Consider the following 23,950-nt stretch of genomic DNA (forward strand, 5'->3'; position numbering starts at 1 on the left):
CCTCGGCCTCCCGGAGTGCTGGGGTTACAGGCATGAGCCACCGTGCCCAGCCCTTCTCCTGATTTTCCTCCTCCATCTCTGGCTGTTCCTTCCAGGCCTTTTAAAAATTGTTTGAGGTTCCTCTGCTTGTTCTTTAAATGTTGGGTTCTGTGTTTTCTGCCTTTGGCCATTTTCACTCTACTAATTTTACACACTGGGTAATTTCATCCATTCCTATTACTTAAATTAATCTCCTTCAACTGGTAACATTCAAAGTCGTGTCTCTAGCCTAGATCTCTCTCTCTCTCTAACACTTCCAACTTATATCCAGCTACTTTCCTGGACATATTCACAGGGATCCCAAACGTATCTCAGAATCCTGATGAGTGTCTGTGGAATGATCTATTCTTCTGCCTCTGAGTTGGCTGCATACTTGAGAGGAGAAATGTTCTTGTCTGACCTGAATCATTGCTAAAAACTGCCTTTTCAGTGACAGCACTCAGATCCAGCCTGAGGAACCATGGCCTGCGTGTCCTGGCCATCTCAAACCCAGCAAGCCCCAGATTGAACTGTCTTTTCTCAATATGTATTTTCTAGGACCCCTAACCAGTAGAACCTAGACCTCACCCGCCCATTACTACCAACATGAGCCACGTGCATTTCGGCTCATTAACAAGCACCTACGTCTCTTTCCTGCTGCAACAAGTACCAGTGGGTTCCAAGATGCCCCAAAACTACATGAAGCCTTCTGTGGTTACCTCTAGTCACCTATAGTCAGCCGTAGTCACCCTGGAGTCTGTGTTCCTCCTCCCTCGCTCTGGTTCTCTCCTGACCATGTCCAGTGCCCATGAAGCTACTGCTGCCAATGGTGTCCCTTCTGGGAGTGCCAGTACCAAGTCGAGGGGCTTCAGAAACCCAAAGCCCATGCCGTGTGGGCTCCATGCAGAGTGAGGAAGGAAAGCTACCCCCATGCCAAGCCTGTACCATGCTGTCAGTGCGCAGCTTATGGCCCCAGCTCCAGTCCTATGTGCTTCTGGCCTTCACCACTCTACACCCAGGTCACCAGTTCAACCCAAGAAGCTGGGCTGGCACATCATGCCTGCTGCATCATCTGCCTCTCCCTCACTGCCTCTACCCCATCCCCAACCAGGTGCCTCCCTCCCTCAATAGTGATCACAAAGAAACCTTCATGCGTGTCCACAGAGGTGAACAGACACTCAGGAGAAGGGGAGAAGGGGAACCCCAGCTGAGGTATCTGCACCCCAGCTGAGTCGCCCACAATGCCCTGTTACATGGATAACCTCAGGGGCCAGCTCAATGTCTTCTCCTTCATGCCTCATACTCCATTATCTCCAAGTCTTGTAAATCTCTACTGCCTTAATATCTCTTCTCTACACCATTCTCATTAAGGATTGTTAATTCCATCAGCCAGCTGCTTTGGACTGCATGTAACAGAAAACCCATCTCACACTCACTGATGCAGGTACCGTGGAGTCCAGGGTAAGGGCGGCTTTGAGATTGGTCCAGAGACTCACCAGTGCCAACAAGAACCAGATTCCTTTCATCTCTGCACTCTGCTGGCCGCAGAGTCGGCTTCATCCTGATGTTGTAAACTTCATCCCATGGCTTCTGAGAGCCATGTGACCCCTAATGTGTGGAACCTGGACCTCAGCAACCCATTACTACCAAAATGAGCCATATGTACACTTCGGCTCATTTACAAGCACCCCAGGCCTCCTTCCTGCTGCGACAGGAACCAGTGATTTCCACTGGTTCCTTCCGAGAGGGCTGCCTGTGGTCATCAGGCCACATCCTTCCTCTTTCATGTCTGTCAGATGAGAGTGGCTGCCCGTCACTGTCTTCTAAGAGCAACAAAGAACTTTCCCAGAAGCCTCCAGCAGCTCTCTCCTTCATGTATGTTTGGCTAGAATTGGGTCACATGGCAAGGCACAGAAAATCCATAAGCCAATCAGGCCTTCCCCTTGAACTGTATCATTTCCCAAAGTACATTACTGTTAACTCCAGTGGGATGGAGTAGTGTGAACATTAGAGAGAGAATCATCCACAGCTTTTAAGGAAGCCAGTTCTCCTTTCATAGCCTTCAGTCTCGAATTAGCCCTTAATTTCATCCAGCGTCTCTAGACATTGTTTGGTTTGGGAAAGCTCTGCCTTCTTAGGCTGTTTCTTCAATGACTTGGTCAGTTGATGCTTTCATTCCAATGCAGTTGGACCAGTGTCCGTTGTCCTGGTGGACAGTGCTGGGGCTTTGTGTTTGCACATAACCAGAGCCCCTGATTTCTTGTTCTCATTCTGTGATGTTCTTATCAGATGTCATCCCACTCAATGGTGGAAAAGTGAAGTACAGAAAAGTGAGGCTGTCAGTGAGGCTGTCAGTGAGCCAATCATCTATCTTTGGAAGAGTGACATTGAGTTTGCAAGAATCATGGTGCAGAATGGAAGTTCTGTTTTCTCTTAACCAAGCACAGTACATTGAAGGTCTGGTTAGTTTTCAGGGTCTGGGTGAGACCACAGGCAACAAAAGAGAAAATTCAGAGAGACCAGAGTCTGCACCCTAGAGAGGCCCACAGACCCGTAGGAGAAATGGTGGTGCAAGGTGGGGGTCGTCCCCCCCACTTTATAAATGACACTCTGTGCACACATAGAGATAAAGATGCTCCCTATCTTTTTAGTGAAAAGAGGGTGCAAAGATGGTCATGGGTGAGGAAGTGGGATAGTCTTTGTCAAAAATAAAAATAAAGTAAGAAATGAAAGATATTCAGTGTTTAGTAAGACAGTTATTTTATATCTTAGGGTTCTAAAAGGCCCAGCCTGAGAGGTCAGGGCTGGACTCCTAGGCAGGGGAAGCTTGGAGGAAGTTTGGGTCTTGGGCAGATATAAATGGATGTTATTACTTAGAGATGATGCCAACAGCACATTTCTGCCAGAAGTTTACATTCAGAGGAAAAAAACATAATGGGGGCACAGGGATATTTTTCGGGATGTCAGGTTAGAAAAATAAGACAGACCCAATATAGCAAACATCTCTAAATAAGGACTGAAATAATTTTAGTTATGCCAGTGAGCAAAGACTGGGGACAAACAGAAAGGAGGGGTAGGGACCTACTAAGCCATAGCCCAAAATACCCTTCTCTCTTCCTGTACTGTCTGGCTTGAGGGCCACAGCCTCCAGAAAGTCTTCTGTCCTCTAACCCCACCAGGCTAGGTCCTCAGCTCAGTGTATGCATAGCACCTTGCCTACCTCCATCACCACACCCAGGGGTGACAATGAGCTCTGCTCCTCTCTTTACAAGTCTGTCTCCAGTACCGGGCCAGGGGCTTCCTCACGGCAGGGATCAGATCACTTGAGCCTGGAACAGGGGTGTTGACTGATCAAGGAATGACTTGAATGAATGAATCAGTGAGTGAATGGGTGGGGCTGCATGCAAATAAGGATTAGAAGAGAAGGGGAAGCCCAGTTCTGTTTGGAGTGTTTGGAGGGAGTTGGGAGCTGGTCCCTAGATCTCTGAGGAGTCGAGGAGGAGCTGCACGGGAGGCCCCAGGCTTCTTATGCCTCAGAAGTTACTACTGTGGTTGTTGGCTGGCTCACCTCTGAGCATCCCTGCTAATTCCATGCTTTCTCCACAAAGTCACCCTAGAAGAAGGAAATCAGATTTGCCTGAGAACATGCCAACTTCACTTAGTAAGGTTTTAACGTCCTGGTAGAGGAAGGGAAAGCCTTTTGGGGTTCAGGGTTATGAGGCAGATTGATCCCTGCCATGGCCATGCAACTGCAGAGTCTGGAAATTCGGCACCACATGATTTAGGACGGCTTTGCATCCTTTTTTTCTCAGGGAGGAAAAGAAAGGAGCTTCGATAATCCACTTTCTTGATGCCAGTGAGATTTGTCTATAATAAAACACCACTCCTTTCTCTAGCAAGTCAGCTGTCCCTGGACCCCAAACTGACCCTGTGACCCCTCACTCCCTTGATATTTTTAGTAGGCTCCGGTTTCAAGGAGAATTCTTGATGCCCCAACAACGGAATAAAAGTTTAATTTAGACGAAAACATTTTTCCTGATGAGCACTGGTTAGCTGCCTTTCCTGTAGTCCTGGGGTCCAGGAACCCCAGAGAAGTTTCCTAAAGAAATCAATTAAGTCCGGTTGCAGTGGCTCACGCCTGTAATCCCAACACTTTGGGAGGCCAAGGCCTGCGGATCGCTTGAGGCCAGGAGTTGGAGACTAGCCTGAAGTGTGAGAACCCCTCTCTACAAAAATTTTAAAATTAGCCAGGCGTGGTGGTGCGCGCCAGTAGTCCCAGCTACTCAGGATTGCACCAGTGCACTCCAGCCTGGGCAACAGAGTGAGACCCTGTATAAAAATAAAAAAAATTTAAAAAAAGGAAAAAAGGCAATACATTCACAGATGTATTATTTCTCAGCAAAATATCCGTCCGTCCCCACCTGCTCACAAGGCGCAGGGTGTACAGGGGCGGGTGACCGCTAGATGGCGGCGGAGCGCCTCCGACCACCTGGGTCGGGGGTGTGTCGGGGATGTTTCCTGGAGAGAGGGGAGGAAAGTTTAAATGCGTGGCCACGTCCGGCAAGGAAAGTTAGGTGAATTTGTGGTGCTGGGATGGAATGGGAGTCCCCAGTCATCTGCAGAAGCACCTGAATATTGACTTTGGCCAAATAGAAGGAGGGAGATCATGGCTGACCCAGGATTTGCCAAACCACAGCAAACCTGGAGAGAGCTGGTGGGTGGGGTGCCGATTTGTTCCCTCGTTCTCACCCGGTAGGAAGCTGACCGCCTCCAGGCCAGTCCTGTCCTCCAAGCACAGCACAAGGAGATTCTCAGACTTGGGGCCAGTTTCCAGAATTGAGGACTTCAGGGTGGCGGGGACCTTACAGGCACTTCATCCAACAGCACCTCATTCCCACCCCTAAGTCAACCTTGAACCCCTTGCCAACGACTTGACAAGTGGCTCCTGAGCACAGCCCACCTACATGGCAGCCATTCTGAGATGTGCGGCCAGTGTCCTTGGTCCCCCCAAGAAGGGACAGCCAGTCCATGGTGTGTGTTGGCCACTGTGCCCTGGGTGGGGGTTGCCAATTGTATGGCAGTTTCTCCCACCCCCTCATCCCCCACCCTGAGCTCTTGCCACCACACCCTACTGTTTCCCAGCGTTGACATTTCCGAGGATGCAAAAAATTTGAGATTCTGGGACAAGCAAATGTCAGACTTTGGTGACCCCAGCTGCACACAACCCTCCTCCCTCTCTCCCCGCAAGGCAGCAGGGCTAATCTTTAGCTCTGATTGCAGAACTGAAGCTGCCGGTATGGAAACTTCAATTTATTTAGTTATCCCAGAGCTCTGGGAGAGTCACCTCTCACCTCCACCCTGAGTTCTGGTTTTGTGGTGTGTGTTTATGAGCCCGCATCTCGGAGTCTGTGTGCTGCTGTGGCTTGCCCCCTGGAATTGGGTACAGGGAACAAAGGGGAAGCTTAACAGTGTTTTTCCTGTGGTTCTGGTTCTCTCTGGGTGAGAAAGAAGCCCCACTAACAATTTCAGATGTTTTGTAAAAGGGTGTCCCTGTAGGCATTGGGTTGATGGTTCTCACAGGGTGAGATTATGCATCTCTTTAGAGACATCATACACAGTGAGCCCATTTCTTTCCTGCCTTTTTCCTCCCCTTGTTTTGCCTTTTGAGTGGTCTAGAAGGATCATCACAGTTCATGGATAAGGCTGTAGGCTCCGTGAGGATGAAGGCTCTGACCACCCTCCTGGGCCCAGTACCCAATACAGTGCCTGGCATTTGGTGGGCATATGAGAACCATGCCTGGAATGGAATGAATGTTGAAACTGTTTATTCATCCCCCTTCTAATGACCGTGTATCTAAATCATCACCATAGATCATATGATAAACACTGTGTTATGGGCTTGACACATGTTATTTTTAATATTTTTAAATTTCACAACAACCTGTCAAAGCAGATATCTCCATTTCAGGGATTAGGAAACTAAGGCTCAACGATTGCACTCAGAGTTCAGTCAATGGTACAACTGTGATTTGGAGACAGTAGTTGCCAGCAACAGCCAAACAGATGGAAAAGTCTGGCTTTCCCCTCCATGACAACAGAGAAAAAAGGACTTGCATTTTAAAGCAACTAGACGAGTTAACATTTGTAAAGTGCTCACAACAGCTCCTGGTGCACAATATGTATCTTAAGTGTTTGTTTAATCAATAAAACTAAAGTCCATGTCAGTGACAGAAGTTACATTGCAGTCAGCCTCATGGCTTTCTCCAATATTTTAATCATCTGGAATAAATATAGTAAAGTGGGACCCAGGAGTTTTGCTGACCATCAAAACCATTGGCAAAGTCAGCTGTGACACCCAGGACACAGGTGTTCAGCATCATAGAACTGGCACGAGTGGAGCTAGGCGGGGCCCCAAATCACCCAATCCTGGGGCTTTAACCTGGTGCCTGGGTATCCTTAGATGATCCATCAGTGAGATTCGAGGAGTCCGTGCACTCCCTGGAATGTTATGCACAGTGCTGTAGTTTTGTGCATTTGGGAGGTGTAAGGGCATAGCTTGTATCCACTGCTGGAGAGCTCTGCAGTCCAGAAAGCTTCTGAGCCCTTGGTCTAGCAGAGCCTTTCTGAAGGCAGAGTGACAGCAGCTGGGGAATCCCAGGGCCCCAGGCTTCGATCTGGCTCCTGCTACCAGGCAGCTTCGAGTCTCATTTTGATCACCTCCCTCAGCTCCTTCCTTGAGAACTTGAAAGATGAAAATCTCAAAGTAGGGCCGACAGGGTTAGCTAGTTTGGCTGCCTTCAGGGAGATGGGCTGATGCCGTGACTCTCCACTGCCTGTGAGCCCCTTTTCGGACACCTTGAGGGTCTCCACGGTCCCCCTGCTCTAGCCACTCCCCAGCTTGCACCTCAGGAGACTCAGTGCAGTCACTCCCCTCTCTGCCACCACGTGTCCTCCCAGCCACAGACAGCCTGGCAGCCACTGCAGACCAATTGCATAGTGGATTGTGGGGTAGGAGAGGCCAGGCCCCACAGAAGCAAGCACAGCCCTCCCCATCCTAGCGCCACACGGCTCTACTTCCCCTTCCAGATTGGGGCTGTTTCAGTGCCAGGCTTGGGAACGCTGCCTGACGGAGCAGTGGCTTGAGCCAGCTCCTTCCAGGTCACCCCTGTGGCTTTATCGCATAAAAAGCCTCTGCCGGAAGTTTGTCAGTTCATTTTCATATTCTAGAATTTATTCTTTGAAATTTTTATGCAAACACCTAAGACTATGAAGCAGAAGCAGTGAAGGTACTCAGCCTCCCCTCCCACCCCAGGATTTCTCTGAGGCCTCAAGAGTGACTACCTTATGGTAGAATACTCGCCCACCTGCCAGGACATGCCATCTGCTTGTTGGTATTTGCAGGCTCTGGCAGCCCAAGCCGGGCCCCTGGAGCTGTACCCTCCCTACAGCAGCACCAAGACAGGAAATTGGGAAACGCCTGCCCTCTCGTGGCAATTCTGGGGATAACACCACCCTGAGAACCAGCCCTGGGGCCTTGATGGGCCGATGCTGAAGACAGAAAGAAGGAAAGCACCTTCTTTAATTAAACAGTCAACGCTGATTTCCCCTTTGGCCCACTAAGCCCCTTGAGTCATTACTGAACCACTCAGGAATCTTTTGAAACTGGTCACATTCTATTTCGCTGCTAAAACACAGTCTTCTAGGAATGTCCGAGTCATCTGAATTTCAGATGAAATTTTATTGGCAGCTTGGGATTTTCAAACACTGGTCAACCAAAAGCCTGCGGCTTCAGCCCAGCCTCCCAGCCCCCAACCCACCCTCCAGGGCCCTGTTCTGGAGCCCTGGGATCTGTGGTCTTGCAGTCTAGTGCAGCCCTGTCCTGTGTTTCTGCTCTTCAGGAAGGAGCCCAGAACCTACCTGAACACTCTTGCCCCACCCCACACACACAGCCTGCCTGCACTATTTCCTTGATGCCCCAGGGCTGCTTGACCCTGGCTTGCCTTCTTTGTCTCATCTCTCCTACTCCCAAACTCCCTTTGCCATGCCCCCTTTACCTTCTGAGATACCTGTTACCTCTTAGTAGGCCGCCAGAAGCATTTGTTCTCACCCAAAGCACCTGGGATCTCATTGAAATGCAGACTCAAATTCAGCAAGCACGGGGAAGGGCTGAGACGCCGCATTCCTAACAAGTGCCAGGTGATGCTGCTGCTGCTACTCTGTAGATTCCACTGAGTATCGAGGAAGTGGAACAGCGGTTTTCCATCCACCTTGATTGCAAACTGGAGTCATCTGAGGAGGCCTGGGTCCTCCCACAGAGGTTGTTGTTCAGGAGGTCTGGTGTGCAGCCTGGGCATTGGAGTCCTTAAGAGCTCTGTTGGGTGCTCTAGTGTGCAGCTGGGCTGAGATCCACTGACCTGGAGGCAGATCCCACCCCCAGTCTCCATGGCTCCCTGCTCCAAGGCAGCCAGGCCTCACCAGCCACTGTATCCCCTGGATACCATCTTTTCCTTGACAGTGGTCTTCTGTCCTTCCACTTCCATCGAGTCACCCCCATGTGCCTTGCCCTGGGGTTACCAAGAGGAGGGGGTGCACAGAGCAAGATGCAAGTGGTACCCGCAACAGGGAGACCTGCACGAACTCACTCCCAGACTGGCACAGCAGAGGGGTGGGTCGCTGAGGGCAGAGTGTGGGCAGGGGACAACTGAGCTGGCGTGAGAATAAAAGGACAGGCCCAGAGCAGCGTGGCACGGGCGCGATTGTGCAGCTGCCTCAGGTTTCTTGGGTGCTGTGTGTTGGCTGTGCCAAGGGCTGTGGCTGCACCAGCAGCATCTGCCCTAGATGGTGGTGGGTGGTGAGCTATACCCCCTGCTGAAGGGGGAAGCCCTATCCTCCTCCCGGCCCAGCTCCTGGCTCCCGTCACCCTGGTGTTTCTCATACTGGAGGTACTTCGGGGCTGAATAGAATTTTACCAGAAACAGTCCCTATTTAGTGTACATTTCAATCATGCCTGGATCACTGTCCCCTCACCCCCATCAGCTTTCTCACATGTCGCTTTCTCACTGAGGCCTGCTCTGACCACCATATTTAAAATGTCAACTCATCCTTTGCCCGTCCTAATCCCTCCACCAGCTCTGCGTGTCTTCCTTGTAGTACCCATCACCTTGTAGCACACCACAACCTGTTGTATTGATTGCTTGACCCTCTCTCCCACTAGAGCGTAACCTGCCCAAGAGCAGGGATTTTCGTCTCTCTTGATCACACTGCCTACCTTAGCTGATGGTGGGGGCGGCGTTCATTTGACTTCAAGGCCGTCATCCCCTGCCTGGCATTCGAATCCTGCCATCTGCCCAGTCCTCTACCTGGCTCTTCCCTGAGGCTGAGGAGTGTGCTCTGGTGTCAGGGCCAGGCCAACTATGGGCTGACTTCAGACCACAGGTACTCCAGACGCCCACCTCCTGCAGCTTCCTAACCACCTGATATGGTTAGTAAGTTTCTCTAACAAAAAAAAAAAAAAAAAAAAGAAGAAAAAACGACATTTTAAACAGCAATATAAATTGGCTTTTCCTCCCTTGGAGGCAGGTCAAGATCTGAGTCTCCTGTTGATAGGGAACTGAATATATGGAACTAGTGCTCCTGAATACAATGCTTCGTTTCATTCCCTACTCCCTTCAGGACCCTCCTCTGGGGTAGAAGGAGCAGTGTCTTAGGGATGTCCAAGGCACGAAGGTGAACAAATGCCCGGCACCTTCCGTGGAACGTGAAGATGAGGCTTCCTGCTGGCCAGCCCAGGCAGATGGCCCTGGCAGCTGCCCTTTTTATTCATAACCGCCTGAAGGTGCTTGGCTCAGATTTCAAATGACAATGACATGCCATCAGTTTTAGGGGCCGCAGACATGGGAATGGGCATTGGGGAGAATGTGGAATTGGAGCCAGGTGTCCTTGGGCCCTAGAAAAGACCGTGCTAGAGCCGTGGGGGAGGAGTGAGCAGGCAGAGGGCAGGAGGGGAACCGGCTTCCCGGGGCGCTGAGGCGGCTGGAGGCTGGGTGTGAACTTGGGGTGAGAGGTGTGAAGGATGAAAATGGGGCTGGCAAAAGGGGAGGCAGGAATGTCATATCGTGGGAAAAGAAGCAGAGGGAGTAGGTGAGGCCGGAAGGAAGAATCAGGAGGTGAGGAGGGTGGCCAAGTGATGATAGCCAAAGATATCTTAAAATGCAAAGGCTCGTTAATGGATGGAAGCGCCGTGCCGCTGGCACTGCTGCGGGCAGCAGCTTTAGGCTTCTGGGAGCCTCCAGCCCAGCAGGGCCAAAGCTGTCATCTGAGCACCTGGCTTCCCTGGCCAGGTCCCTCCCTCCTGCCCCTTCGGGACAGATGGCCTTCCCATGCGCTTTTCCCCAGCTCATCCTGGCTTTCTGCCTGCATCCCAGGGTTCCCATGCATTCTCTGATCAAATCACAGCCGCCCTCACCAGGCCCTCTCCGGACCCCTTGGCTCTTGAGTTTAGGGCTGCCAACTTTACCAAATAAGAATACAGGATTCCCAGTTAAATTTGGATTTCAGATAAGCAACAGATCATTTTTTAGTATGAGTCTGTTGTATGCAATGTTTAGGGTATACTAGAAAATTGCTCATTGTTTATGTGAAGTTGGGATGTAACTAGACATACTGCGCTTGATGTGGCAACCCTCCTGAGCTCCTCCCAGTTTCAGTCTGGGGTTTCCTCTGTAGCCCCTCGCTTGGTGATTGGCCCCTGTGTGCCGGCATGAAAGCAGAAAGATGTGGTTCTGCAATGGACTTCGAAATCCACCTGGAGTGGGCGATGAGGATGTTCATTGACGGCCTTCACCATCTGGCCCCCACAGACCATTCTCCTCCTGTTTTCCGCTTGTCCCTTAATGAAAAACCCTCTCTTTTGACCTGGCTGATTTCCTCATCTCTTGCCCCATACTCTTGGACCATGCGGGGTTCACATCGACCACCCCCAGCCCCATCCAACAAGGCCTCTTCCTCTTCCTCCTTTGCCTGTTGATGTCCTCCTACCTGTCTTTCTGGGAGCAGCTCCTTGAGTTTGGGGACTGAACACCAGTCTTTGCATTCCCCACAGAGTTGAGGACAGGGGCCTATCATTCCCAGAGGAGTCAGAAAATATTCAGAATGATGTGAATAAGCCCAGTGTCCTGCCAGGTTTCTTGAAGAGCTGTGAGCTTTGTCTGTCCTTCCAATGGCGGAGGACTCCTTCAGGCTTTCCCTGCATGGACTGTGAGGAAGCATTCACATTATTCCTTCCGAGAGAAGAGGGTACCTCAGGGCACAGCCCCCTTCCCAACCCCATGTTCGGACCATCAGATATTTTATCATCATCGTCGTCATCATCACCCATCCATTTCAGCTGCATTGTCTTTACAGGGCAGATTAGTTCCCTCATTTAACTTTAGTGACCTGTGAGTTCAGGAGCATTATCCCTGTTTATACATGGGGAGGCAGAGGCGGAGGCCACAGTGGTGAGGAGCCTTCACTCGGGGCCCCAGGGTGGCTGAAGGCAGAGCCAGAAGTGTGGCCTCCTGGGCTGGTGCTGTGGCTGCCACTTCAGGATGCCTAGCTCTTCCTCAGCAAGGGAGGCAGGCAGGTCCTGTTCATACCTAAACTACCAAGCAGGTGAGGTTTGACCTCAGCTCCCCCATCCCTGTATTCCCCAGGCCCCTCAGAGGGGCCTTTCTTGTGCTCCTGAGAGGAGGGTGTCTAGTGCCCTGCGGAGCCCACCCAGCTCAGATTCCGTGACCCCTCCCACCTCCAGACCTGCTCGGGAAAGCTTCTGTCCTCGGAGGCCTCACCACTGCTGTGATGTCCAGGGTCATATAGTCAAGGGTTTCCCTGAAAGTCCGTGGAACTCTAGTCTCACCAGATTCTCACTCTGTGACAAAGGGTGTCACGGTCCAGTAAGTTTGGGAAGCCCTGATTCTGCAATCTCTTTGGGACCATGATGATGCATAAGAGCATATTGGAGGCCCTAAAATGCCCCACAGAGAAAAATATCCATTTAACTTCGTTGGACTCAAATTTCCCAAAATGTACCCAACCATGGAAACTTTTGCATCAAATAACAACTATGAACATTCTGTGGAACTAGTGTTCCACTCAGTCTACTTTGAAAAACAGCGATCTGGTTCACATCTTCCTTTTTATAGCTGAAAAATGGAAAATCCATTCAGTGACTCATCGAGCATTTATTAAAGGCAAATTGAGATGCTCCCAAATGCCAGAGCCCATGTCACCACATTCTGAGACGCACGGAAGTGCAGTAATAACACATTGTTTCCACGCTGCACTTGCCGCGTAGGCCGACTGTCCGCTAACCCACCAGATGTTGGTCTCATACCCTTTTCAACTTTGAGAAGACTGAAGCACAGAGCTGCATGAGCTGCAGGTTTGCATATAAGCCCAGCTGTGAGCAGTGCCTCATTCCTGTAATCCCAGCACTTTGGAAGGCCGAGGTGGGCAGATCACCTGAGGTCAGGAGTTCGAGACCAGCCTGGCCAACATGATGAAACCCCATCTCTACAAAAATAGAAAAATTAGCTGGGCGTGGTGACACACACCTGTAGCCCCAGCTATTTGGGAGCCTGAGGCAGGAGAATTGCTTGAACCTGGGAGACAGAGGTTGCAGTGAGCTGAGATTGCACCACTGCACTCCAGCCTGGGCAACAGAGTAAGACTTTGTCTCAAAAAAGAAAAGAAAAGAAAAAAAAATGGCCAGCTCCATTTCTTAATGAGATATTTTCACCCTTTATGATGCTCCCCAGCCTCTTGAATAAGGTTGTGTTTCGCCATGAAGCCTAGAGCCAGGGAGAGAGCCCGGGAGGAGTGACGCTGGTGGGTTTGAGAGCAGGGCTTTGGCCGGGGTCCACCCTCTTGTCCCCTCCCACTCTGAGCCTCTCTTCTCCCCACTTTTGTCCCCACAGGTCTAACTGGCTGAAGCCGTGCTGTGGGAAGAGAGCAGCCGTGTGGCAGGTATTTTTGCTCAGTGCAAGTCTCAACAGTTTCCTGGTAGCCTGTGTAATATTGGTGGTGATTCTCCTGACTCTGGAACTTCTAATAGATATAAAGCTTCTCCAGTGTGAGTAGCAAGAGAGATACATATGCCAATACATATGATGTCAATATTCAATGTGCATCTGCATTCATCAGGGGTCCCCAACCTGCAGGCTGTGATCTGCCCCCGCCGATGCTGCTGCCTAGCCTCAGGCCCTGGGGCTCATGGGGATGGCCACTGGGGAGGAAATACATCTGGCAGCTTCTCTCTCTGTCACCCCCAGCCTCAGTTTGCCCCTCTCTGCCCAATGTGGCCTCTGCAGTCCCCTCCCCAGCATTCCATGATCAGAAACTGATGAGATGAAAAACGTTGGGGACCCCTGTATGCATTTTTTTAAATTGCTCCCATTTGGAATTTTCCAGGTTGGAATTTTCTGTAGTCTAAAGAGAGTTCCCATTTATGGAGGCATCTCAGCTTGTAGTAACTAATTATGACAGCGACCACAATGATGATAAGATTCCTGGTATTTTTATCCAGCTGTGAGTTGGCAGTGTGATTTATACGTATCGTGATAGTTTTTAAAGCATTTTTCCGCACATTTGACACTACAGTAACCCTGTGAGATGGGCGAGATGGATATGATCCCGTATTATAGACGAGGCAAATTAAGATTTGGAGACGTGAGATACTTGCCCTAAGTAAGAGGTATTGGAGCTGGGACTTCAAGGCACCAGGTCATTTAACTGCTTGGCCAGTTCTCTTCCTCTTGGCATTTGTCTTAGTTTCACGTTAAACCTTGTCTTCCACCTCTTCTGTCCTGGATGTCCCATAGTGACATGGCTATCTGAGTGGAGAATCCACTGCTTACCCCACCAGGCCTACCCCCCACTGTTTGTCACACCAGAGGGGCAGGAGCAGGTGTCTTGCCTCTTGCCTTTGGATAAGTGAGTGGTTTCTGGTACAGTTCCTGGTTCCCTGTATTGTCCTGACTCAAAAGGTAGATCCTTCAAATGCAAATTTAGAAAGATGCACAGGCCAGGTGTGGTGGCACATGCCTGTAATCTCATTTGGGGAGGCCAAGGTGGGAGGATCGCTTGAGCCCTGGAGTTTGAGACCAGCCTGAGGAACATGGCGAGACCCTGTCTCTACAAAAAAATTTAAAAATTTGCCTGGCATGGTGGCACACGCCTGTAGTCCCTGCTCCTCGGGAGGCAGAAGTAGGAGGATCATTTGAGCCTGGGAGGTCAAGGCTGCAGTGAGCCGTGATCACGCCACTGCACTCCAGCCTGGGTGACAGAGTGAGACCCCATCTCAAATAAATAAGTAAATAAATAAAATAAATAAATAAATAAATAAATAAAAAGAGGTACAATTATCAGCCCCAGAGAGATTTCTTTTCCTTCCATTGGCAAAATCCAGGACTGTAGATCCAGTCACCTCCAAACCCATTCCCTTTCTCAAATGCCCCCAATTCCTTTATGGGATCCTGTGAACTCAGGGTCTGTCCAAGCTCCCTCCAAGTCACATGAGCCTTCTCTGCTCTCTCAGAGAGCGTGGATGGTGAGCACAGAATTGCTTTTGTCTGATAAGCCTAGTTGGGTTTTATGCAGCTGGTGGCCCCTTGGTTCCAATTAAAGGATCTTCCAGCATAAAGTGACCGGTACTGGTTTTACACTCAACCTGTCTTCAATTAAACCATGTTGTATACTTTCCCTCCCACTCACCCATACTGTCTGCTTTTTATGAGACCTGCCCATAACAGAGCCTTTCTTTCCCCGTGGCAGATTGTCCTCGGGGCCCTCGGCTGCTCGGGCTGTGACAAGGTATTGAGGAGAACTGAGAACCCAGCTGACACTGGAATTTTGCTTAAAATTAAGTATATCCAGGAGATTGATTTTGGTGGGAGATCCAATAGCAGCTCATAAAAGGCATCTTAAATTCCATAAAATGCACAATCAGAGATTTATTGCTCTTCTAAAGCAAACCGTAAAAAAAGGCACAGGAATTCATTTGAGAAATAATGGGGAGAGATTTTATGTTTTCAGAATCATCTGGAGGTCTTCTTGGAGTCACACGGGCCTCAGCCTCTTCGTTCCCACTGGTATTCATGTGGCCTGACTCCGAGCTCATCTTCTAAGGGTCGTCTTGGCCCAAAGCCAGGGGGCCTCAGAGTCTCCCACCTGGAACCTGGTTTTGCAGCCGTCTTACCCTGGCTACGCTCTGTGACCTGATTTCTACCCACCCCTAGGGTCTGCAGATCCCAGAGCTTTGGGAAAGGTTGTGGGTTCCTCTGTTTCAGTCTGGCCCTCCCTGCTGAAGGCACTGGGCACTTTCCCTTGGCCCTGGAGGGGTTCTGAGCAGTGTGCCAAGCAGGCCTGGCTGCAGCCCACGAAGGAGGTAGAGCAGGCATGTTCTCAGCAGCATTCCTGCCCCTCACCCCCTCTCAGCCCTTCCCCGGTATCCCAGGGTATCCCACCAGTATTTCTTTTAGGCCTCTGGGGAGCCCTCTACCCTCTGGGGCGATCCCTCCCACCCAGTCTCCATCAGAGCTCACCTGACCCTTGTCCTGGGCCCCAGCATCCTGCTTTTGGCCTCGCTGGCTAAAAACCATGCCATGCCAGGGTTCAAAGGCTGGCTGTGGCTTCATGTATTTTAAAAGGGCTTTCCAAAGAAAATGCCTTAACTCTAAGGAGTGGCTGGTGAAAGGTGTGGCGGGAACCCTCAGGGGCTGATGGCTGCCCTCACTCCCACTCCAGAACCTGGGGGCAAGTAGGGCAACGTGGAAGTTTAGCAGACCGCATCCCACTGGCTCTGCCAATCTAGGGAGGGAGGCAGACACCTCCACCCCATGCCCGACTCCCCTGCCAGTCCTCACTGCAGCCTTCTCTCTAAAACACACTGGCCGACACCACCGTCTCTGCCACTCGGTTTCCAGGATGAAAAGTCACAGTAAGCTCACCTAGAGTCCCCTGACTGTGCACAGCACTTTGGGGGTGAACTGTGGGCTGGATTTCTAAAAGCCCATCCAGCCTTAACTGAAGCTGCCTACACAGCCCAAAAGCCGTGAATGTCTTCATGAGCCCCTTCTGGAGGGCTTCTTTCCTAGACTCTGGCTACAGCCAAAAGCCCACTAAGACCAAGCAGGAGCTGAGAGAGGCAGCCTGTGGGGGAGAAGGAGGCAGTCCCTTGCGTCGGAGGCAAGAAGAACAGTATCGTTGGCTCACAGATGTCCTACTGCCTTCACTGCAGACGCCAGCTAAAGCTGCCCTTGCTCTCTGACCCAATTTCCACCAGATCTAAACGTTCATGCAGGCGGGCCCCAGGGTCCCAGAGGTCCGGACGGATGCTGCGAAGCCCCCATAGCAACGCACCTAATTCCTCACTCCTAAAATTGGTCCTTATCGTGTCCATTGCAGTTTCCAGCGCATTCCAGTTTGCTGGCGTGATTCACTGGATCAGCCTGGTCATTCTGTCCGTGTTCTTCTCAGAGGTAGGTGGAGACTCTGGCCCTGTCACCTCCTCTGTTGGGTGACTCCTGTCCTGGGGAAACCAATGTCTACTTCTCGAAATGGTTTCTAGCATCAGGTCCCCTGCTAGCCCTTGAGGCTGCTGGGAGGGAGACACAATATAGATAGATGATCTCTGCCGGGGGAAGTGGTACAGGGAGCCCAACCCAGCCAGGGGGGTTTGGCCCTAGCAGGTGATTCCTGGGAGGAACCCCAGTGGATGAGCAGGTGTTCTCCAGGTGAGGGGTGGGCGATGACACTGGTAAAGGTGAGACTGAATGTGGCTTCGAGGGGCAGCCAGTGTTGGGTGCAGCCAGTAAGGAGTGGGCGGGAGGTGAGGCTGAAGCCAGGTGCCCACACAGGGAAGCTCCTGGGCCGCTGTGGCTGTGGTCTTGGGCCCACAGTTGGCCGGACCTTTGGGGCTGAAGCACGCAGGGGGTGGGGGAACGGGGTCACAGGGCCAGGCAATGGACCCGAGCTGGTCCTGCAGGGTCCCTGGGTCTGACAGGGCCGAAAGATGTGCCTCTCAGTGTGAGTGCGAGGCTGTGTTTCCGAGGTGGGGGCTCAGGGAGCACAGATCGCCGTCAGCGTTGCTGGAGTCGGCTAGTAGAGACCAAGTGCGAATCTCTGTGGTGAGGGGAGGGGGAAAGTTTATGGAGGTCCGCAGGCCCCCGAGCTTGGTGCAGAAGCTGACATGTCTGGGCAGCACATTCCTCTGTTTTTTCATGGGGGTGAGTGACACTTCCTTTGAGCAGTTCCCAGGCTGTCCCAGTGAGACTCTGGCCTGCATCTGGGTGTGGGAGGAATTGGCTTGGTCCTGCTGCAGGCAGGGTTTTATCTTGTCCCGTGTGCACTGGAGGGTCACTGAAGGACAGGAGAGTTTCATGTGGAAAACTGGTTTCTCCTAACAGAGCCTAGGACTGGCCCAAGTCAGCGGGCCACTGTGTCACTCTACCCTTGAGTGTCCCATCCCTGCTATGGGTACATATTAGCCCATGCGAAGTCCCGTGGGCCTTTCAGCACGGCTCAGCAAACCCTCGGGGAAAGGCAGGAACGAGAGAGGCACAGCACCTGCTGGGAACATATGCACATCTCACACCAATGGGAGCTGCTCTACCTGAGGCACGGGGGCTCTGGGACCCCGAGACGGGGGGCCTTGAAGGGAGGAAGGATGCTATGGGAGAGGGTGGCGTGGGCAGAGGCACTGAGGTGGGGAACCCCGGGAGTCAGGAGTCCCAGCATCCTCCTGTGTGTCCCCTCTGGCCTAGCTAATGGCTCTGCTCTCTCTCTCTCTCTCTCCCTAAAAATCAGGAGGGAGCTGGGCTTTGGGTCTTGAGTCCAGAATCCTGAGTCCGGGTGTGGGGTGTGGTGGGCCGGGCAGCAGGCATTCCAAGCATGGAACATTCCCTTTCCTGGGCCTCCCCTCCTACAGCCCACGGAGCTGGCTGGCGAGCCTGGGCCTGAGGCTCAGATGGAGGGGGCAGATCGCAGCACTGCCCTCCCAGAAGGGGTCCTAACCACCTCCCTGAGACCATTGCCCTGAAGGTGCCTCTGCCCCACAGAGCAGAGTGCCTGCTCCCCAGCTTACAGCCCCCATGTGGGTCTTGCCCTCCCTGGCCTCTTGTCTCTGCCTGGCCAGGATTCCCTCCTGCAAAAACATGGGCCGTGGCCAGATGTCTCCTTGATGCAAGCCTTGGAAAATGTGCCATGTGTCTGTGACTGCCAACAAAAATGTTTAATCAGTTGCTGCGGTTCTTCCCCTCTATCCCTCTGCTTTAGTTTTATTGGCTTTTGCAGAATTTATTGCCCAGCGTTAATTTGGCATTCCCTTCCTGTCACTGCCGGAGACGAGCCACCTGAAACAGACAAACCCCTGTGCACAGGAATCGCAGCCTCAGAGTCCCCCACAGGCACCCCCAAACCAGGGAAGGGGCTGGGTCCTCCCACAGCTGAGCGGGGAGAGCAGGGTCTGCAGGAGACTGGGGAGGAAGGGCTGGCTCCGTTACCTTGACCTTGTCAAAGATGGTGAAGGGGTGGAGCCAGGCCGCAGGTAGCAGGGGCCGCCACTGCCAGTGTCCAGCGTGAATGGAGGGCCGGTGCATGGAGATCGAGTGACGAATGAATGAGGCACAGAACCTGCGGGAATACACACACAGCTCACACCACACTAGCGAGCACAGATTTCCGTGGTCTTGCTGCGTGCCCATAAGAACCATGTCAGACCTTGTTACTAGAAGGGTCTCATGGAGGTCTCCTGCCCCCAGACAGCTTGGAAACATGCGACTGTGTCTGTGCCCCTCACAATGACTGGGATGCCCGGTAGGAAGGGCCAGGAGAGCCCAGTGTCCGTCAGTGGTGGGTCAGCCTGCGTGTTTGCCCACCATACCAGTGGCGTCCTTTCAAAATACTGCACAGACAAGGAGAGCAGCTTAGGGTTATGCGGCCAGTTAAGATCAAAACTGGACCCAGGGCTCTGGGCACCTAAGCTGGTCTCTTGCCCCTGACTGCATCCTTTGGAGGCCCTGAAGCTGGCAGGGTGGGAAGGGACCAGGGGTCTCTGGGAAGGACCTGAGAAAGAAAGTCCGACCGAGTGATCACTCAGACCACAGACACAGGATGACTGGCACCCCCTCCTCAGCTGGGAGAAATGAGTACCACGTCTTCAGGTCTGCCAGTTCTTTCCTGGTTAATACCCAGGGATGTGGCTGTGGGCCGAGGGTGGGGTGGCACTCCGAGCCTCCTTGGCCTTAGGGAGTGGGCATTACTCCACAGGAAATTCCAAGAAGGTCACCCCGCCGGGGCTCCTGCTGTCCTGGAGCCCTGGGCCTGTCCTGAGCAGTTCTCCACCCCTCCTCTCAGCTGAGCCTTAGGACAGTCCTGGAAGGTGGGTAGGACATTTTATGAGTTGTGAAACTGAGGCCTGGAGAGGTGCGGAAACCTGCCCGGGGCCTGCAGGAATGGCAGGTGGGCCCAGGTGCAGGCCTCTGGGTGGATGAGCGGGCCTCTGCCCCGGCCTTTGCCCACCCTGGAGCCTCTGCAGGCTGCTCTGGGAAGATGGGCTACTTTTCTCTGTGCTGGACTCAGGCCATAGAGCTAGGCCCAGAGAAGGGGAGTGTGAGGCTGGTTTGGGCTCCGTTTGAGGACATCTGTTCAAATGGGCCAAGCTGTTTGACAGTGAGACAGATGCTCTCAAAGCAGTGAGAGTGGGTGCCCCTCATCAGGCAGGCTGTGCAGGGGTCCCTGCACAGGGTCCAAGGTGAGAGTGGATGCCCGTGAGACTTCCTGGGCCCCAGTCTTCCAGGTCACGCAGGGTCACTGTGCTTCACGTGGCCCTGAAGTACCAAGAATATGCAGGGCCTTGCAATCCAGATGGAGAATTGTGCAAACGTTCCTCCAAAGTGCAGCCCCGCCTTTGGCTGAGGCCAGGCCCAGCTGGCCACTTGGAACCGGGAAGCCTGCTGCTCCTCCCCCGAGACTGCAGGAGTCCTTGGGGCCTCCTGGCCAAGGCCAGGCCACCCTGCAGCAGGGCCCAGTGCAGGCTGTGGGGTGTTGGTCGCATCCCTGGGGTCTGGAAAGGCCCAGGCAGCCCTAGCTCTTTCCCTGGGAGAAGAGAAAGCGGAGCCGCGGCTGGCCTTCTAGACAGGAGCCTCAGGCAGTGGTGGCAGCAGCTACTGACTCTCCTCTCCCTCTCTTCCTCCTCCTTCTGTTGAGGTGAAATTCTCTTCACATAACCCTTTTACGATGGACAATTCCGTGGCATTTAGTGCCCACACGGTGATGTGCAGCCGTCACCTCTACCTGATTCCAAAGCACTTTCATCACCCTCCAAAGGAGACCCCACACCCAGTAGCAGTCACTCCCCCCGCCCCCTGTACGGCCGCCCCTGCCAGCTAGTAATCTGCTTTTGTCTCTGTGAACTTAACTCTTCCGGATATTTCATGTAAACAAAATCTTACAGTGTGTAGTCTTTTGTGACTGCTGCTTTTAGCATGTTTTCTCGGTTCATCCACGATGTAGCACAGCACACTTTCTTTTTTCTTTTCGAGACAGGGTCTCACTCTGTCACCCAGGCTGGGGTGCAATGGTCCAATCACAGCTCACTGCAGCTGCAACCTCTTTGGCTCAAGTGATCCCCTCACCTCAGTCTTCCGAGTAGCTGGGATTACAGTCATGCACCACCACACCTGGCTAATTTTTGTATGTTTTTTGTAGAGATGGGGTTTCGCCATGTTGCCCAGGCTGGTCTCAAACTCCTGAGCTCAAGTGATCCTCCCCACTTGGCCTCCCAAAGTGCTGGGATTACAGGCAAGAGCCACTGTGTCCAGCCCCAATTTTTCTTCTCCTCACCAGTGTGAGACTGGTGACAGTGTCAGCTACCACACAGATCTTCACATTTCTTACTTTGGCCTTGTAGTTGGATCCTGGAATCCACGTCTTCCTCTTGCCATTGTAGTTTAACCCCAGGGAAAATTTGTCCAAGAGCAGATCTGCTTCTTAAGGAAGTGCCAGGGGTCAGCCCCCAGTGCCTGGTACCCATGGTGGCTGTTCCTTAGGCCAGCCTGCTCCCCTGAGCCATGCACCACCCTACGCCCCCAACCCACTGCCAGCAGTGTTGGGAGGCCGCGGGCTCGGGGCTAGACACAGCTGCTCCCTTCTCCCTGGCTGGCGGGCCCCACATGGGGATGGCTCTGCAGGGCACAGGGGTGTCCAGCCCCCATTCTGCTCACTAAGAGGTGATCTGGGGATCTCCCTCTGCCTTTTAAAAATTTGCACAAAACCAGCTTATAGACTAACAGCTACTTCTGCCTACATCTCCCAAGGTTTCCAAACTCTGGCAGCCTCATCAGGCCCCTCCCCAGGGAAAGACGCTGATTCTGCTGAGGGGAGGGCATTGGCCTCAGGCAGCAGGAAGGGGCAGAAGCCCTTTCTGCCATTTGGCTGAGGCAGGGCCTGGACCAGGTGCAAGGCTTGGGATTTCCCACTCTCCCCTCCTGCAGCCTGAAGCCTGGACCCCTTCCTTCAGAGAGGTCAGTTTTCCTTCCCTTGGAAGAGATGAGGAGAGTCCCTTCTTGAGAGCAGGGCTTGACCAGGAGCAGAAGATGAGGGCACCTGAGGCGGAAGACAAGAGGGGTCCAGGGACCAGAAGGTTCACCTGCCACTCTTCGCACCTCAGTTTCTGCGTCTCTCAAATGGTATAAAAACTTTGCTCATAATACTCAATAAACGGCACCATCCTTGAGTGTTTGCCAAGGCTGTAGCCTACACTGCTTATCAGAGCAGCCTCCTGAAGGCAAAACTGGGATGAAGGAGGCTGAAAACCCTTCGCTCCAGATGGGAAAGGAGGAGGCTGAAGCTGGGGATTCCAGCTCCTCAGATGCTCCTTCAAAGGCCTTTGCAACTTTTAGGGGCCAGTATTGCAAGGCCACGGCCCTGGGGCTGGGGCTGGGGCTATGGCTGGGGGTGGGGCAATCCCTCATCGTCACCCTGCTTTTTTAGTGAGCCGTGTGCCTCGCTGAGCTCTGGAGCAGCTCTGAAGGCGGCTGCATGAGGGGCGTGGATCTGCTTTCAGTCCAGAGATCCGGCCAGTGTCAGGTGGTTAGTAAGGAATGATCGGAGCCAGAAAGAGGACTAGACTCTTGACTCCCCATCTAACGCCCTTTCTCGTTATTGCTTGTGGGCCTGTGGTCTCCTGTTGTAACCCGGGGCAGGGTCGCCTCACACATCCCTGCGGTTCCGTTGGGTGCTCCGGGGGAGTTTGTTTAAAAAGCATATTCCGGGGCTTGTGCCCAGAGTTTCTGATATCCTGGCTGTCCACGAGAGTCCAGGAATCTGCGTTTCACATAAACCCCCCGATGCTGCTTAAGCGGGGCGTACTTGGCTGCACATTGAGAAGCACAGGCAGTCAGTGGGTTAGTCCAGCGCGTGTTTTCGGAGGTGTTAAGACTATACTCGGTCTGTGCGGGGCAGGGCAGTGAGGTTCTGTCCCTGCCTCCTTGGACAGTGGGTCTCGGCAAAGGTGTCTGGGGAGGGGAAGGATGCTGCAGGGGGTGGGGGAAAAGCCAGCAGGTGGGGTGTATCAGAGCCAGGGTCACTCTGGCCTTGACCCTGACCTGGAGCCACCGCTTCCCCATCTCTAGGAGGAGGCCTGGCTGGGAGGTGTTTCCCGAGCCCTCTCCGCAGCGGCCTCTTGCTGTTCTGTTTCCATGGGCTGAGCTAAGAAGGAAAGGCTCCCAGAAGAGTGGGGCTCGAGCCAGGCCTCCGAGGATGGGTCCCCTGCGGATGGGCCAGCACAGAGGGAAGGCAGCGGCTGGGATTCTAGCTGTTTCACCTGCTTCCCTGGTACTGCTCTGGTTCATAAAACCATTCAGCCCCTTTCCTTCCCGGGGCACAGAGGCTCTGGGTGTGCTGTCTGCTGCCTCCTCTTCCTGCTCAACTTCTGCTGGCTGAGTCCCACGCCTGGCCGGCTCCCTCCACCCCTCACTCCTGGGCCTCTGCCTTTTCAGCTAAGAAGAGTGTTGTTTCTAAAGAAGCATAATGATTCCTCTTATTTGAGGATCCTAAAGGAGTCAGATTCAGAGAGACAGAAAGTAGAATGGGGAGAGGTAGAATAGGGAGTTACTGTTCAGCGGGTACAGAGTTTCAGTTTGGGAAGGTGAGAAAGCTCTAAAGGTGCATGGTGGTGATGGCTGCACAGCAGTGTGAATGTACTTAACACACTTGGACACTTCAAAATTGTTAAGATGGTGTGTTTTGTGTTATGTGTATTTTACCACCATTTTAAAAGGAGAAGAAGGGGGAGAAAGAGGAGGAGCGGTTGCCATAGCAGAAATCATATTTGCACCAGGCCCTATTCCCATCTTCCCAGCCTGGACTTTTGTTTTGGACACCCCAGAATTGAGAGTTCAGGATAGATATGGCTATTGTAGCATTTCAGAGGAGACAAACACTAAGTTTCAATCTCAGCACAATTACAGGGGTTGGGCAGCAACAAAAGAAACCATATGGCCGGGCGCGGTGGCTCACGCCTGTAATCCCAGCACTTTGGGAGGCCGAGGCTGGCGGATCATGAGGTCAGGAGATTGAGACCATCCTGGCTAACATGGTGAAACCCCGTCTCTACTAAAAATACAAAAAATTAACTGGGCATGGTGGCGGGTGCCTGTAGTCCCAGCTACTCGGGAGGCTGAGGCAGGAGAATGGCGTGAACCTGGGAGGAGGAGCTTGCAGTGAGCCAAGATCGTGCCACTGCACTCTAACCTAGGCGACAGAGTGAGACTGTTTCAAAAAAAAAAAAATTATTATGTGGTGTGTGTGTGTGTTTTGAGACAGAGTCTCTCTGTCACCCAGGCTGGAGTGCAGTGGCATGATCTCAGCTCACTGTAACCTCCGCCTCCCAGGT

At 52.6% G+C, this 23,950-nt stretch overlaps 1 protein-coding gene across 1 annotated transcript in view; it reads left to right on the top strand.

Annotated features, from left to right (window-relative positions):
- Nucleotides 1-23,950, top strand: part of TMEM266 (transmembrane protein 266) — a 146,293-nt gene that overhangs the window by 84,868 nt on the left and 37,475 nt on the right. The window contains exons 4-5 of the mRNA XM_031002194.3: nt 12,975-13,129; nt 16,462-16,535. Coding sequence (XP_030858054.1) covers nt 12,975-13,129; nt 16,462-16,535 — 229 coding nt within the window. The remainder of the gene's footprint in view (nt 1-12,974; nt 13,130-16,461; nt 16,536-23,950) is intronic.

Source organism: Gorilla gorilla, chromosome 16 (assembly GCF_029281585.2).
Source record: "Gorilla gorilla gorilla isolate KB3781 chromosome 16, NHGRI_mGorGor1-v2.1_pri, whole genome shotgun sequence".
Taxonomy (NCBI): domain Eukaryota; kingdom Metazoa; phylum Chordata; class Mammalia; order Primates; family Hominidae; genus Gorilla; species Gorilla gorilla.